The 17,726-nt window shown below is 46.7% G+C and overlaps 1 protein-coding gene across 1 annotated transcript in view; it reads right to left on the minus strand.

Moving 5' to 3' along the window:
• The window catches only part of RSPO3 (R-spondin 3), a 63,209-nt gene extending 47,030 nt beyond the window's left edge, over positions 1 to 16,179 (minus strand). The window contains exon 1 of the mRNA XM_050894994.1: positions 15,924 to 16,179. Within this exon, the coding sequence (XP_050750951.1) occupies positions 15,924 to 16,020 (97 nt within the window). The 5' untranslated portion in view covers positions 16,021 to 16,179. The remainder of the gene's footprint in view (positions 1 to 15,923) is intronic.
• Positions 16,180 to 17,726: the final 1,547 nt, after the last annotated feature.

The following is a 17,726-nucleotide window of genomic DNA, read 5'->3' on the forward strand; positions in this document are numbered from 1 at the left end:
GTCTCTGCACTGATTATTTATAATGATAACACACTGACGCTCAAATAACACTGTGTTCTGGCTGCTGCCTTCTATCTTACCCTTTCCTACAAGCAGCCTAGAGGTAGGACTTTCATACGCATTTGTAAAGCGCCTTTTGCTGCAAACTTTAATAAGAGCTATCACTTAGGAGCAGTTACTTACACTTTGTTTAATCTCTAATGGATTCTTCTAAATATTTATAGTAGACCAGTTGTCAGACCAAATGCTGGAAATTACTGGCAACATCCCAGCAGCCAAAAAGGAAAAAAGAAGAGAAGAGAAGAGAAGAGAAGAGAAGAGAAGAGAAGAGAAGAGAAGAGAAGAGAAGAGAAGAGAAGAGAAGAGAAGAGAAGAGAAGAGAAGAGAAGAGAAGAGAAGAGAAGAGAAGAGAAGAGGAACCCACTTGTTGCATTCTTCTGTGGGGTTTTAGTAAGTCAGAGTCTGCATTCTGTAACTTGGTGGCACTAAGCAAGGACGGTCCAGAGAATTGTGCATGCACCAGCCTCAAGTTGTGCTTCAGCCACATAAAACTGCCTCTATTCTTGCTAATCTTGAGGGAAGTGACTGTTTGCTTTGCAGACCCTGAAGTAAATAAACCGAAAGGCCAGTGGATGCGGCAAGAGGTGGAGATGCTCCAGACTGTTTGGGGGTGTCAGCGTAGGGCACGGTGCTGTTTGCTGTTGGTTGCATTGCGCCCTGCAGTTGGGCAGTCGCTTGGCTGTTAGACCTGGAGCCTGCAGTATTCCCCTGTTGTTGTGGCTCCCCAGCACAGGCTGATTGCAGGCATACGGACTATAAAAAAAAATAAAGCTAAGCCCACGAGGCTGAAAGAAAGCCTTTGGTAGGCTTCTGAAGTTGCCTCTGAAGTTGCCTTGGCTCTGATGTGCAAGATGTATGTGAAGGAGGTGTGGAGGAGGAACAAGAGGATGGGCAGCAGTGGGAGCCTGTGGCTCCTGGGAGTGACCCGTGTGCCAGCAGCAGCTGGCTGGCAGATCACCCACCAGGCTATCCAGCTGTGCCCAACAAGTGGGGCCCTGGGCAGGCAGGAGGAGTGGATGGCGGCTGCATCGCTGCTTTACAGCTGGCAGAAGTGCCGGTGCATGGGAGGAGGACCTGAGACAGGGGGCACTTGCTGTCTCCCACTGTGACACAGCAGGTCTGTACTTACACAAAAAGGCTTCAAGGATTGTTGTCTTGCTTTGGAAAAATTTCCATTGATTTGAAAATGAGAGCTTTGCCTGAATAATGATCTGTGAATTTATCCAGATTTCGAAGTTTTCTGTAGTATTTGCTATTGTAAGGGCCTGTCCTAATTTTGAGACGCGCGTGTGTGTCTGTGTGTGTGCATGCGCGCGCGTTTGTGTGAATGTGTATGTGTATGAATGCATGTGCGAGAGGGAGAGAAATCTCGCTGCCTAAAACTGTTCTGCCAAGATAAACTTTGGAGCATTTTATAAATTAACTCTGCTCTATGTGTTTATTTTTCTTTTGGAGATTCTAAAAGGAGACTGTTCAACTCATCTTATTAGGGGGAGCATATTTTTTTAAAGAGAAAAATAAGTTCCTATTCTGCACTGGAAAGTATTTGCTATTTTCAGCTAAAAGTATTCTTTCCTTCTGACTTGGCATATTAGATAAGATTTATATTTCTGACCTGACATTAGGTAGTTAAGATTTATTCTTCTATATTAACTTTACTGAGCTTGCAAGCTATTCATTTACAGCATAGGGAATATATTTATGGCAGAAGCAAAGAAAGTTCACTACAAAGTAGTAAAATATGTTATTAGGAGTGTCCCATAGACTGATGAAAATTGTGAGTACCCTTGCAGCTGGCTCCCTTCTGGCTCTTTTTTCCTTCTTTGTTGTTTCAACTTTAAAACTTGAATTTGAAGTCAGTTTCAATGGTGAATAACTTAAAAGAGTCCAGATGATTCTAATATATCCACATATATATATGTATGTATATGCTGTGATTGAGAGGTGCAGGAAAGGGAATAACAAGTGACTTGAATTCTGTCTGCGTTCTGCTGGCAATGACCCAGGCATAAGTAACGTTGGACCTCGCTCTCCTGCCAGTATAAATCAGGAGGAACTCCACTGAGGTATAAAGCTGGTGTGTGAGTGAGAGCTAAATCAGATCTAGAGCTTTCCTATATCCAAAGGTGTGGGCCCAGGCGATCCGTTAATGTCCAATTGACTTAAAGAGGGGAACCGCAGACTATGATGGAAAACTGGAAGCACTTCAAGCTTCTATAGACAGAAAGCTGGAAAGTTAAAGGCCTCCTATTGAAATCAGTGACAAAACCTCCCATTAACTTCAACAGGAACAGAATCAGGCCCTAGAAATGGCTGGAAGCCAAAGAACTGGATGGCTCAAGGAATAGGTAATAGGAGCTGATGACTTTCACCAATAAATCACCAATGCAAACCTGGCCGTGCTTGGTTTAGACTCAAAATGGCTTTCATCTGATGTTTGTTTGAAACTGTATGCATTGTAAAACGTTCAAGAAGAACTGGCAGTCATGATAGCTGTCTCATCAAGAGGCCAACGGCTGGACGGGGTGTGGTATCTCCTCCGTCCCCACGTCATCGGAGGGAGTCCATCTTAAAGAGGAGCAAGAAGCACTGGCCTGCCTATAGAGAGAGCAGTGCTTGGGCTCTGCTGTTAACCAGAGGTTTTCTATTTCAGAAACTGTCAGACTAACTCTGTAAATCCGCTTAGACTGAATATATTGGGGGAGGGGGTTATGGCTCCACAACAAGCCAAGAGGAGGAGTAGATATTTCCATTTGTAGACATTATTCAACTGCTGTCACAAGAGAGAATAGAGATGTGCAGAGCTTTGAGGAATTAAATATGTCGGAGAAAGGGCTTGTTATAGGGAAAGTTAGGACCATCAGGCATTACGAAAGCTGGGAATTGCTTATAGAGTGCAGCAAGCAGTGCTGCGCGTTGCAGTTCAGCTGATGAAGTCCGCTGCCCATCCCTTCTGCGACACCGTGTCAAACTGCAGCTGAGGAGGAGGATTTTTTAAGTTGTACTAAATTGAGGCCAGTTGCCCTGCCATCCATCGTGGCACTCCATGACAAATTTATGGGGAAATGCAAAGCATTATGGAGGGGACTTTCCTCCCCCTCCCAATATTTTTGCAAATAGTGAACTTTTTCTGCTGGTCCCTGAAGGGTCCTGCACTGCTGCTTGGAGACCAGTAGACAAACTGGGTGAATATTTTAGTATCTGTGCTTGGTCAAATAGCCATAGCCATGTTTGATGTCAACTGACACATTCAGAATAGTTCACCACTTTCCAAACTCCACCCTTCATATTCTTGTATTTGATAGACCTCAGGGCTACATACTCTGTTACAGTATGCAAACTTTTCCAGCTGCTTCCTTACTTCTACCAGGCCATGTCTGACAAAGGCTCCAAGGATTCACATCTTTTTGTATATGCAAAGATTCATAGCTTGTTTTTACAATCTGTCTTTGTAAATCAAAGAAGCTGTTCACTGCTTCTTTTCTCTCACCAAGAAACCCACTGCTATCGTCAAGTCATCACACCACAGCTCAAGGGCGTCTGTTCTCTTTTCACCATTTCTCCTCAAAACCCTGGGCTCAGAACCGTAGGTTGCAGTAACTTGTGGCTTGGCATCAAAAGGGAAAAGTATGCCGAGGAAGAAACTTGCTTATAGGTACAAATAGGGGAGTGAGGGAGAGGGAACACTAAGGGAGTGTTCCTTTGGGGTGACACTAAGGAAGAACAGGAATTGCTAGGACGATGAGAAAAAAATTATTTTTAAAATTCATTTGACAAAGGATACATTATCGTATACCCTGCATAACATTGTCGCATGTGAATTCTGATGTGTCTGCTCTGGTTCACTATATTCACCTGCTAGTTCTTGTTTCCAGTGGGCTTGGGTTAGATCCAGGCATGTTATGGATAGTAAGGAGGACATGGACCATGCCGTATTAAATCAGGCAGGCTAATGGAGCTGATCGAGAGTTCCTCTACCACTTGCCACTTCAGAAAATGCAGCATTTTGGGTCTGTCCCTGTGCACTTATTTAGCTAGTCTGGTTTGCTGTGTGTTCTCACTCTGTGAATTACTTCAGTCACTACTTTGAGAAACAGTGCCTGAGTTCAATACCTGTAGGAAGAGAGGGAAGAGGGAAGCTTGACAACTGTGAGCAGATGGCAAAGTAGGAGAAAGCTCATGAGTACACAGTGCCGGGCAGGGTGAGTAAGTACAGCATGGGGAAAGTAGTAAAAGTATCCCTCCCACACTTTTAAGTGGCAAATTGCAGCTGTTCTCTGACAGAAGACCGTGGAATACCCTGACGCCCTTTACCAGCACCTCAGGAAGAGAAGTGCAGATTGCATTGTTGCTCCTTTTCTTGGTGAGTGAGAACAAAAATCCCCCACCAACTATCGTGTTTTTTTAATAGCCTGTATAAACACTTAGGCTGGATTCTGAGCACATGCAAATTTTATGCTGGCAGAGCTCTGTGAGTTGTTTGCTTCCTGACACGAGTTGTAACTAGAAGCAGAATCAATCCCTTAACCTTTATGAGATGTTTATTCTGCCTAAGCCAACTCCCATTAAAAACAATGCAGAGGTTCTAATTGAAAACCTTGTGTTAGTCTGGCATGTGCCTTATGATCATGACATTTCTGTCCGCTGATAAAAGAGAGGAATATTAACTCTCCTTGCTGTTCCCTCAGCACGTGCACAGATGCAGGTACACACATGCAGCCATATGCACAGACATCCCCCCAGGAACATCAGCAGTAGTGCTGCTAGGTTGTGACGGGGGCAAGGAAAGACTCTTCTTCTCTAGCACCACCGATTTCCCCTACCCAGAGCCCAGCCTAAGGAATATCATTTTCTTTCTCGGTGGCTGAGTAAAATTTCCAACCTAGTGATACACATCATATGAAAAGCCAGAAAGGTTTCACCTGTACACAACCGAAAAGGGAATGGTCCATATAATTTTCTGGTATAGTTTTAAGCATGCCAGGCTCAACAGAAAGAGAAGAGGGTCCCCTACCAAGCTTCCTGTGCAATTTTTTTTTTTTTAATTTAGTGTTTGGTTTACCTATATAAAACTAATGATTTTGTTTTCCCTGACCAAACAGACCATAAGAACAGTGGGAGAAGAGATGGGAGTTTTCAGAGAAACCAAAGGGCTTTGTGCGGCTTGAAACAAAACTTCTTCTGTCTGGGGTTATCAGTATCCTTTTAACCTATATTTTAAGAAAATTTCGAAGTGAAAATACTTTAAGAACACATCAAGACCTTTAATTCTTGCTTGTGTCTATATGAATTTGTGTGTATTTATGTGAATGTGTATATACAGATACAGATATGAATGTGTAGGGGAGAAGGGAGAGATGACTAAATGTATGAGCATTTATATTATTTTTTTTATTTTTTATATTTTTGTTATTCATATTTTTATATTTTATAAAATATTATTATATTTTCCATCAAAATTATGAATTTTGTCAATATTTTGTGAACGGTTTTAAACACCACCCTGCACTTTTTTGTAGGTTTACGGTTTTCTGACACCTTTGTCAAGTGTTATGTATGCTGATGGTCAAAAAGGTCTTTTTAGCAGATCATGGGCATACACTGTGTAAAGAAGTTTTTCCAACTCTAGAACTAAAGCTGTAGGCTTAGGGGGTTCCAGGGAATGAAGTACGTAAGCCAGAGAAGGCTTATGTAGGAGTCAGGGAGTACGAGAAGGAAGATTCTTCTTCTGAATAAGCTCTCTTATATGCGGTACTGCAATTTCTGTGGCTCATCTCCTTCGAACAAGATGTGTCCAAGGTCTCTGCATACTTCCAGATGAAAAACACAGGCCCTTTTTGGTGCACACAGCAGTAACCACAGTCAGTCATGGAACCAGGGTGGAAGGCTCGACCAACAAGTTCCATAGATGAATAACTTATTTTTCAACAAATTATGCAAGGCTTCAGAAAGGATTATGAATTGACTTTCATAATGTTTGGTGGTCTTTTAGTGGTAACTATGGTTAGAACCCTCCTTTTTTACATAATCCAATGAAGCATGGAAATGCAAGAGAAGACTACTCTTTTGATTAATCTATTTTATCTGGACTCAGGTGTGATTTATACTGAGGAAGAAATGAACTTCTCCGCTCATTGGGTAGCTGGGAAATGATGTGATTTCAGAAAGAGGTGAATAGCAGCCTGTCCTCATCTCGAAAGGGTACAGTTTACAGTTTCCTTTGTGACCAGCCAGATCCTGGCAAATAGGAATAAGACCCCCCGACTCCGGTCGCTCCCCACCCAGTGCTTCTAACCTCCATAAAGCTTGGGAAGACTTGTGTTCATCAGAGTATCCAGCCCCAATATGTAGATAAATTGTAAAAGAAAGCCTATTTGAAACCTTCTGCATAATTTTCATGTCCATGGAGTGATCGAGCCCACTTTGACCTCTAAGAGACCACACAACGATAATAATATGTCACCACTTCTTACATTATTTCCTGAAATAGACTGAACTCTGAGTTAATAATATGTAACAGCTTACTTGTTCTAAGAAGACATACATTTGAAAGAAGCTGAGGGTTTAAAGCGTGATTAGTATCTCAGTGAATTACTCAGATGAAAGAACATGGTACCCAGTCATGGAAGAGAATAAGCATTCTCGAATCATACTGATTTTGTGGGTTATTAGCAGAAATAAATTACGCTAACAGAGAAAGGGAAATAGTTTTGCCCACAATCTGTCCAGGGGAACTTGTTTTTATATTTACCTGTTCCTCAAAGTCACTTTGGTCTTTTCTTAGGAAATAATATATGACCAAAGCAGCCATGTGAATGTCCTCTTGCTGACATTCACTCACAACTGAATCCTACTGATAAGTTCTCACACCACTGAAGCTTCCCCTCAATGGGTAGCTTAAATAGCACATTTAAGTTGTTTCACTCCTAAAGCTGGGGCCTTGGGGTTAAAAATGCTTGTCCAGGACATAGCACAAGTTATAAATTCTACACTCTTGTATGGAATTCTACTTTCGCTTTTAATACACCCTCAATTCTGAAACTCGTTAATTGCTCAACTCTTTATAAAACATAAACACAAAAGACGAATGTGTGACTTCATTTTGGACTGCAAAACAAAAGCTGTTTTTTTGCGAAATACCAAATCGTGTAATTTATTTACCTTTCCTGCCTTCAAGATCTTGTCTATTAGATTTTATGACATCTGTGGCCATCGTGCCCAGCACAAGGAGGTCTCATCTTAGTTGATTATTTTCAGTTGTGTTATACTAAAACTTTCTGGAATCTTCATCCGTCTCTGTGTATTTGCTAAATACATGCACTTAACATCTTCTGACTCCCCTGTTAAATAAATATCCTTTGGTCCTGCTTGGTTCTATTTTGGAGGGGTAATTCTTCACTCAGCAGTGTAACATAAAGTAAAATAAAACCAGCAACTCCTTATTCAGTGGCATAGAAAAAAGTAAAATTAATTATGAACATTCTAGGAAAAGGAAACAAGGTTATGAAACACTTGCCGACGCTGGTGTTTGTAATCTTCATGAATAAGCAATGCAATAATGCTGGGCAAGTGTGCGTGGGAGGCACGCTCTGAAGAAACTGGCTGTTTTCCTCTCTCTGACCAGTTGAGCTGTTATGAATAAAAAATGTTGTTGCTAAAGAAACCTGTAATAAATCCTGTTGGGAGTATTACATGTGCTGATAACATACATAAACTTTGTAAACATATTAAAGTGTCAGATTTTAGTTCATGTGGATGTTTGTAAATGTTAGTCGAGAAATGCAATGGAAATCTTGTTCCACCAGCTGATTGCTCCTACGTTTCTGATTCACATGAGAGCCTTCTCCTCTTCCTTCCCCTTGAAATGGAACCTCACTTTGTAGGGGAGATGAGGAAAAAGGGCTCAAGCCCTACCTCTGCTGTAACTTCCCACCAAAATGCTATCACCAGAGAAGCTGCACACCTGGTGAGTTATTTGGAGAGAAGTGGGGTGGATGAGCTGGTGCTTGATAAAGGATTTATGCAATTCTGAACATCCCTGCTTTGTGTAGTGATGCCCTCCATTGACGCCTCCATCAAAGCACAGTTGGCAGCCCTGAGTGAGGCATTGGAGTTGCCTTTCAGTAGGTGGGAAGAGCTGGGCGCCTCCAAAAGGGACTGACAAAACCCAGCACGCTGAACAAGGGATTCTCAGCCTAGTCACGGGGAAATGCTGGGGTCAGAAACTGTCTCAAATCCTGGCTGTCCAAGGGGTTTAGGTGCCCTGGCACTGCTACCCAGCCCTGCAAGCCAATATATTCTTTAACAAAAGAAAGGAGAGCTCACTCTTTTCTTTTGAAACACACCAAGATGGGAGCAGCAGCCTAGCTGCCCTTAATGTATCTAAAACCTTAGCAGCTAAAATATTCGGCCAGGAGTTGAAAATCTAAGTTAAATTAGTTCTTCTATCTAGCATGACTCTAGCCTGTGTTGATCTGCTCTAATAAACTGACTTTTTATCACCTGGATTTGCATGTAATCTCAGGTCATTTGGTTGTACCCATTTTGGTTAGCACAGAAGAGGAAAGGGCTCGAGGGACCTGGGTACGGGAGCAGGCGTGTGCGTGACTATTTTTCAGTGTCAGTAAGCAATCGCCTGCAGAGTCCTGTGCTCTCTGTGGAAGAACTTTGTATTGTTATTTTTGTTATTTGTTGTGACTAATTTATTGCCTTTTTTACACAGGGTTTCTTTAAGAGAAAATTTCAAAGTCTCTGCAGAAGGCACCCAAGCTCAGAAGCCTCCCATGCCAGGTGGACGCTCAATGTCAGTAAGCTGAAGTCTCATGTTAGAAATGACAAAACATCTGAGAAATGCCTGTGCGTCAAGGGTGAGGTGACAATTAAGCAGGGCTTTGAAGGTGAGGGACTCAGGTGTTTAAATCCTGCCCCAGACACACCTTAGGCACCTAAGTCCTGTTCTTGGATCTGAGCCTTGCTGTGTCTGCCCTCGCACTTTACAGGAAGCCGCAGGAATCACACATCGTTGCTATTCCAACACCCATCAATGAGCTCCTGTTTTATTTTACAGTGCCCCAAAATCTGCTTTACCCTGCAGGAAATATCAAACGTCTGAAATCCCATCTAGGACCTTTCAAGTTTAAACATGAAATGTGTCAGGACGTAAAACTGACACACAATAAGAAGCTTGAAAGGATAAAGTTTATAGCAGCGCGCTACCAGAACTTGGTGTAGACCGGTGGTTCGGGGTTTTACTTTCATTTAAAAGTATCACTATATGCATTCCTTTATGTTCTTCACCCTAATTACTCTGTTGTGTGGAGCCAAAGTATTGGTGCAAGGCCGGGGTGCTGCTCGGAGCAGGCAGGAGCTCGGTGCTGTCGCCACAGCCAAAGGTGAGATTCCCCGTCACAGTTCTCCCAGTTCAGCTCCAGTCCCCATAGCTGAATTCTTCCCTAGCAGCACTGGAGGGAGATAAGTTTTGTGGCTCCTTTCCTTCAGTGGGTGCTATTTTTGATCACATGAGTAAATAACACTAACATTTTAAAATGCATGGTCTATAGCTCATAATCTAGAAATCGAAACACACAAAAATGTTTATTAGTCAGCTATCGTATAACCGTAGTATGATCGTTCGTTCTTTTTAAGTAGCATTGCTCATCGCACTGCTTACTGCTAACAACAAAAATAGGGTTAAAGTAATCATTAATAAAATCTGTTGGATTTTATTATGACAAAGCGTCTAATAAGTAATTGTTCTGCCATCGCCAGAAACTCGGTTATTCAATTATTTACAAAAAACTGGTAGCTCTTCTCTTTTTCTTTTTTTTGAGAGCCCTAAAGTGTTTTGCATGAATAAATATTCTCTGAATATTTTTAACTGCGGCATTGTTTGCGGTAATAGCAGACAGACAGACTTTTGTATAAAAACGTACATGGTTTCAGCTGCCTTTTGTCATCTGATAAGATTGCTTTGTTCTGAATTATTTTGGTAAAAAATTGGCAAAGTGATTTTGAGTAGTTCAGACTCCAAAATTAGAAATGAGACAAAAATATTATTTTTTTATTAGCTTTTATATCTCCTCCACCAGGCTTTCGCAACTTTTAATTTAATTTCAAGAGCAAAAGGGACAATTTACTGTTGGGGAAAAAACTTCTTAGGAATCTCCATAGTTTTAACGGATGAGTTTTCCTAGTAGTCACTGTCTATAAATGGTTGAATACGAAATGATAGACAGCTTATTAATGTTAGCGATAAACGGCAGTGGTCAAGGCAGCGCACTAGCTTTATTAACCAGAAAGCAAAATGAGCACGCTAAGCAAGAGATAATGAGTAAGTCTGATTATTAAGTCCTAGCTCAGATTTTATTAGACATAACTTCCATTATCTTCAGTGAAAAATTTACAGCAAGCAGCAGCAGCAGATTGGGGATTTGCAAAGGCTTGATACACTAATAACAAAGCTTAAAAGAAGAAATTAATCTCCGAGGTAACTTTATTGACTTCAGTTGGCTCAATAGGTGAAAGCAGTAAAATAGCTGTTCTTTTCATATGCTTAGGAAAGAGATTGCCTCCCAAGCAGGCTATATATCATAGTTTTGAAAGGTACAGAGCATTGTTTTTTCCTATATAGGGGTCATACATGTTTGGATCATGCAATTTTGTAAGTACTCTAGCGTAGGAATTCTTCCAAAATCAAAATGTTTCCTGAGGTCCTGCAGAAAAAGAGCCCTCTCCAGCTCCAGCAAAGTCCATGGGACTTTCTCCACTGAAAGCAAAGGAGGCAGGTTCAAGCTCTAAAACCATCTCATTAATAATAGCAATATTTTATTCTGCCTGCAAAGAGAAATAGGATTTTTTATATATTTGGTGATATACCATCCTACATCAATGTCTTTGAGAAGTTGTGGTAATATATGTATTTACAGTTTAACATGAATTTTATATAGTATAAGGAATGTCTTCAGCAGCTAAAAGAAACAAAATTTGAAATTACCACCCTTTCAGATGTCAGGTATGGAATGGGAACTGGTCTGTAACATCATTTAGTCTCCTGGGATAATAACACATGTCGTTCCACATGCAGCTGGTATACTTCAAGCACAGATCTACATGCAGGTAGAGTTACAAAAAAACCGACGCAAGCAGGCTATCGCTGTAATACTTCTACCACCTTCAGCAATGGGTAGTGATTTTCTAATATTTAATTATTTAAGATAGCACTACAACAAAATACATTTGCAGTTTATGAAAACACGATGAAACAGTTCTCCGTCTGCTTTTGTTTCTAATGACTGCAATAGGAATTTTACAGTCTATTTCGAAACAAACAGGATCTCATCCAAAAATGAGAAATATAGTTTCGTTGCAAAAAAGATGCACTTGTCACCAGCAAAGTATTTACCCTGACAATACTAATATGAAAACATCACAGAAAAAATACTATCAGCGGCATACAAATACTTTGAAAGAGAACTAACACTGAATAATCTCACCCAAGGACAGATTCAGCTCACTTGATGGCTGCTTGCTTGGCTAACTTCTGCTTTAAATTACTGCACTCAGATATTAAAATATTTCTTTTTAAAAAAATTGGTAACGACACCTATATTATGTATAGAATATGTAGCATTACCATCTGTGCCATGCCAACCCTAAACACACACGTAGATATCAGTAATATATATATTGATGGTGAACTGTTAAGAAAGATTGCTTCCAAAATCCAGTGTTATTCTAACTAATAATGTGATTCCTCTTTTCTTGTTGACATTTTACCTCCATGTGAGTGACACCCTCCACGAGGGTATAAAAAAACTGAGGACATAATTTTGTCCTCAGTTTGTGTTTTGTCAGTTCTGTCCTGTGTTGTTTTATTTTATATAGCTATGTTTTCAAACGGGCTGTTACGCATCTGCTTAATTTTGAATTCGTAAGTAGTTGCATGCAATCCAAGCCAGAGAGGCAGAGTGTTTGCAGAGTGGAGCCCTCCACTCGTGACCATGACCAGAAGCAGATGCTGGAAGACCTGCAGTCCCGCACCAATAGAGGAACCGACAGAGGAGCGACCGGAGGAAGCGAACGCCGGGTATCGCGAACGTGCCGTTACAGCAAAAGGCAGGAGGCAATTGCCAACATCAGATACTGATGGGCTACCAATAATATACACCATGGTAGCTCTACATCCAAATTGCAGTTCCACTAAGTCATACTGATAGTTTCACTCCCAGATGTAGGAGTTGTGGTACAAATGCAGAATTTTCTATCACTTCGCTTATTCTAGCAATTTCCAAATTTAGTCCGTGGCTCACTGGTAGTCCACAGGGTCATGGCAAATGGCCTGCCGGTCATTCACAGACCCATAGCAAATAATACTTCATTTTCATCAGTTAAAAGGTCAATGAGAAAGGTGTATAACTGTCAGTACTAAGTTTTGAAGGTTGGTGGTGGCCTGTAGAGCCAAAATATTTTGGAACTATTGACTTAATCCTACTTTTTTTCTAAGCAAACTGTAATCACTGGCACATACACAGAATTTCTTATTTATTGGTATGCTAGTGTATACTCAGCTGCATATTAATCTCTCTTGTAGGACCCGAACAAGCAACTTAATTTGTTAATCTTAATTGCTCTTATCAGAATAAAAACACAAATCTCTTTGCTAATGATATGTTTGCTTTTGAACTTTTATTGATCTTGTGCTATGTCTAATTATGGACCCAATCCTCTGTCTGCACTCTGTTGTTGACTTCAGAGGAGTTTTGCCTCTGCACAGCCAACTACACATTTACTACTGATCATGAGACAGAAATTTAGGATGCTCAAACTAGAAACTTCGGTAGGAGTTTGGGGAGTGAAAGGACTGCAGACCAGACTTTTCTCCTAGTAAAGATTACTTTGGCAATAGGTATAAAATAAGTAATGCCTTAGGACCAGGTCCTTCTGATGGGGTAAATTAACAAAGAATCTTCAATTTATACCAGCTGAGAGTCTGGCCCAGCATATCCTGAATTAGTCAGTTCAGGCTTCGTTATTCTTTTATCTTAAAATGCGGGAGTCTACAATGTAATACATAGAATGGGGGACTCGGATATCAAACAAAATGAAGTAACATGGGCTCGCTGACTGCTTGATGGCAAGTGGTTTGTACTATATTTAAAAACACATAGGTTAAATAGAAGTTTGAAAACACTTCCCTAGCAATGGGTTTAGGACTTATGCTTAAAGGAGACTATCTGGGCAAAAGAAACAGAAATCCAGAGAAAGTCTTCCATGTAGCAGATGAATTTGACAGGTGTCTTCTTTACCAGCACACCATCATTTTTTTCAAGTTTCAGTATTCACTAATAGCAATTCATAGATTTTTAAAGCCAAAATGATCAGTACAAGTGGTGACCGTAACCTCTTTTGTAATAACTTTCATAACACTCACACTCTAGTGTTTGCTTCACACCAGATAACCACTAGTTATACCAAAGCATGTTTTACAACCAGCCTGATTTGAAGACCTCGGCCAGTGGATGATGTACACCACGTCCAGGTGAGGTGTTCTGACGGTTATTTGTCTTGACTGCCAAAATAACGAGCCAGATTTCCATTCTGACTCTTTCTAGGTGTGATTTTTCAGCCACTTGGGTTGCTATGAATTTAACATAACTCTTGCATTCTAACCAGAAAACTTTGAGCAAGTACTCAGTACCTTCTCCACGTTGTACCAACCAGCTAACTATTTGCAGCCAACGCTTCCAGCTCTATTTCCCGAAAATTACGCCGCTAAACAGGGTGCCTAAGAAAGACCTAGGTGGGACGGCGCTCGCCTGAGGAGCGCACACCACACGCACACGCAGCAGCCCCGATGCTGGGAAACCGCGGCTGCCCTGCGCCCAGCACCGAGACCGGCCGGGAGCAGGAGGGAGATCTGCCTTCCCCCGCCAAAAGGGCGGCCCCGGGAGGGGGGCAGCGGCCGGGCCGGGCCGGGCAGGGCCGGGCCGAGCGGAGGGGAGCGGAGCCGAGCACCTGCCGCCGGGGCTGCCCGCCGCGGCACAGGACAGCAGAGGTCGCCGCCGGCCCGGCTCTGGCCCGGTGCGGCGCGCACCAGGTGCCGGAGGAAGGCACGGGCGGAGGGGGGGCCCGCTCCCCGACCCTCGCCCCACGGGGAGGGTCCTGCCCCCCCAACCCTTGCTGTGCCCCCGACCCGGGGCTGAACCCCTCCACCCGCGTCCGTCGGGGTGGGCAGCCGCGGCTTGTGGGCCCGCGGCTGCCAGGGGTTAAAGGAGTGGGTGGGAAGTGATGGAGGCTGCGGAGCCCTCCCTTGCCAAGGGTAATAAATCGGATGTCCTGACATGTTTTACTTAGCCCTTAGTGCTCCCTCGCTGCGCGGCCGTGGGGATCGGAGGGCTGGAGCCCCGGTCTTTCTTGTCCTCGGCTCTGCTTTAGGGGCACTTTAGGTGAATCAAACCTTGTGTGCAGGAGGTAAACCGTACAAAGGAGGCTTTCAAGGGCTAGACATGCCAAGCAGGGGAAGGGAGCGAGCAAAAAAAAAAAAAAAAAATAGTAACCCCCCCGTCCACTCCCTGAGGAAGTAACTCAGTTACTTCTTGCTCATTAAATGCAGGCTGCGGTGTTTTATGACATTTCCTCGGTATCTGCAGCTGTCAGGGAAAGAGGACAGGCATGAGCAGCCCCTCCGCGGTAGGTGCGCAGAAAATGCCTCCCCAGAAACGGCGACGGGTCCGATGCAGGCGGGGTGGCGAGGCGGGATCTAGGGCACGTCCCGGTGCCCCCCGCTGCCGCATCCCGCCGCCGTCGGCGGCTCCTTGGGGCGCCCCGGCGGGGCTCTGCCCGGCGGCCCTGCCGGGGGGCGTCACCGTGGACCCGGGTCCTCGGAGCTGCCCGGTGCTGCCGGCCCCGCGGAGCCAGAGCCCGCCCGCCCGCCGCAGCGCCCCGCGACCTGGACAGCGCCTTCCCGAGGGGGCGACTCGCTTCTGCCTCGCTTTTCTTCCTGCCCCGGTGCCGGGGGGGCTCTCCTCGCCTCTGGTCTCCCACATCGCCTCCTCCGGACGGCAGCGCCCAAGGAGCTGCTGCCAGCACCCCCGGGTACTGCCCCTCGCCCCCCGGCCCTCCCGGCTCCCTCCTGCTGCCACCCCGGACCCAGGCGGCATTGGTCAGGGGCTGGCTAAGTCAGAAGGGACGAACTCCCCTCATCCCACGGAATTTAAAAAACAAAAACGACATAAAAAGCCAGGGGCCACAGCCCCAGGGCAGTGCCGACGGATGACCCGGGGGCTTCCCGGACGGTGCCACCGAAGTGACTAGTGGCGAGTGGAGGCTGGAAGCCAGCCGGCCCGGCAGCGCCGCGACACCCCAGCCCCCCACTCCGTATCGCCGCGCGCCAGGCTTAACCTGTAGCGATAATCTGTACTGCTGGTTCTTGGGGTGGGGGCTTCTCTCTCCGTCCTCCCCCAGGTCGCTAAACGGTGACCGGGGTGGAGAAAGGCGCTTAGGGCATCACGGCAAAAAGTTACCTGTCGTGTCATTGCCCTTTCCCTTTAGGAAGGGGAAAGAGCTAGGAAAGGACGTTGCCCTTTACCAGACATTAAAATATAAAGGAGCAGACGCATGTCTTCCCGGAGCCAGGTCTGCTCATCCCGGTGAGGCGCGAGAGAAGAGCAGAAAGAGATCAAAAATCGCCTTCATCCCTCCAACTCAATGAAACTGCCCGCAAATCCGCTCGGCCGCGCCGCGGGCGCGGGACTTGCTTCCTAGCGCACTCGCACGGGCACCGGGGGCACAAGAACCCCCGGACAGGTGAACAGCACAACGAGAGGAAGCAGAAGTTACCAAAGTATAAATTTCTTCGCACTTACTTCTTCCCTGTCGCCGTACCCTGGAGGCGTGCTGGCTGCCAATGTATTCCATAAAGTTCAAAGTGATAAAAAACCAAGAAATCAGTCGCAATTGCATAGTAACCCTTTGAGAGTTCGACTTCTCCTTTTCGTTCTTTTTTTCTTTCCTTTAAAAAAAAAAATAAACCGGGGTGGTAGGCGGCAAGGGATGAACACAGCAGCAGAAATACCTGCACTGAGGTCCAAAGCTGGGCTTGGCCGGCTTGATGGCTTTTGCCTTTTTTCCTTTTTTTTTTTTTTTCTCCCTTCCTTTTTTTTTTTTTTTTTTTTTTCCCCTTCCCCTCTGCTTTTCCTATTGCACTTTCCAACTGTCTGCCCCGCTACCTGCCGCAAATCTCAGAGGGGAGTCAGCAGCGGAGAGGAGCCGAGCAGCCGCCGCCGGGGTCCATGCCGGGCCGGTGGCCGGCAGCATGTTGTGGGGGTGCCGGGGTGCGTGCGGCTTTGCGCGCCCGTGTGTGCGCCGGGCGGGCGAGGTGCCGACAGGATGGATGGATGGATGGCGGTGGGAGAGGAGTGTGCGAGGGCGGGAGCGGCGGGGGGGCAGGAGGAGGACCCAGCCCCGCCGCCGCCGCTCCGGAGCAGCCGCGCTCTGCGCCGCGGGCAGCGCCAGCCGCCGGGCGCAGGTGGGCCGGGCCCCCCCCCCGGCTCTCCCTCCCGCCGACCAGGAGCCCCCGGGCTTCATGCGGGAGCTGCTCCGGAGCGGGGTCCCGGGGGAGAGGCCCCGGGGCGGGGCGGGGCGGGAGGAGGCGAGCCCCAGCGCCCCGGCACGGCGGGGGGAGGCTCCCCGCTCCCTGCCGAGCCCCCTCGGGGCATCGGCGCCCGAGCATCCTCCAGCGGCGGGGCCGGGCGGGGGGCGCCGCTCCGCGCCGGCCCCGCGGCTGCGCTGCCTCCCGCGGCGGGGCGGGGCGGGCCGGGGCCGGGGCCGGGGCCGGGGCCGGGGCGGGCGGCGGGGCTCCGCAGCCTCGCTAGCAGCCCCCGCCCGGAGGTCTCCGCTCGCCTCTCCTCCGCTGCCGGCCTTCCCGGGGCCCCCGCGGAGCTGCCACTGGCCGCCGCGCCCCGGCCCCTCTGTGGAGAGGAGACCCCCCCACTTGCCGGGGGGACGGGGCGGTGTGCTCGGCCCCTTCCCCGCGGAGGGGGACACAGCGCAGCACCCCCCCCTCCCCTTGCCTGAATCTGCCCCCCACAGCCCTGCTCAAAATGGAGATGGGGAGATGGGAGGGGGGTGAGGGGTCTCCAGCCTCTCCCTCTCCTCGGGATTTTCTCCGTTGTTGCCTTTCCCCCCGGGGCAGGGATTTTCCGGGGTGACTTCTCCGGCGGGACGGGGCAGAGCAAAGCCGTGTGTCCCGTCGGGGCCGGGGGCCGTCCCCACGGCCGGCTGGCAGCAGGGGAGGCTCGGGGCTGGGCCGCGGGGCCGGGCCGGGGCCGGGCCGTGCCGAGCCGTGCCGCAGCGCCCGGGGGTGCCCGCAGCCGCCTCCCCGCCGCCGGCGGGACCCTCACCAGAGCCCCGGCAGCAAAGGCGCAGCTCAGCTGCACCCAGGCGAGGCACAGCCGCCTGTTTTGACAGAAGGGTATCGCGTTTCCTTTCTCCGGCGAGGGTTTCTTTTTTGGGGGAAGGGGAGGGCTAGAAAGGGAGAGGTGAGGCTGATTCAGGGAAAAACCGGCGACTTCACTGAACCGTTTCTTGCTTCGCTTCTTATCTCAGTGGCTATCGCTGGGATGAGAGAGAAAGCCGGATAAAACGGCGCTGATCGCATCAGGAACCTC

This window comes from Gymnogyps californianus, chromosome 3 (genome assembly GCF_018139145.2).
Source record: "Gymnogyps californianus isolate 813 chromosome 3, ASM1813914v2, whole genome shotgun sequence".
In the NCBI taxonomy this organism is placed as follows: domain Eukaryota; kingdom Metazoa; phylum Chordata; class Aves; order Accipitriformes; family Cathartidae; genus Gymnogyps; species Gymnogyps californianus.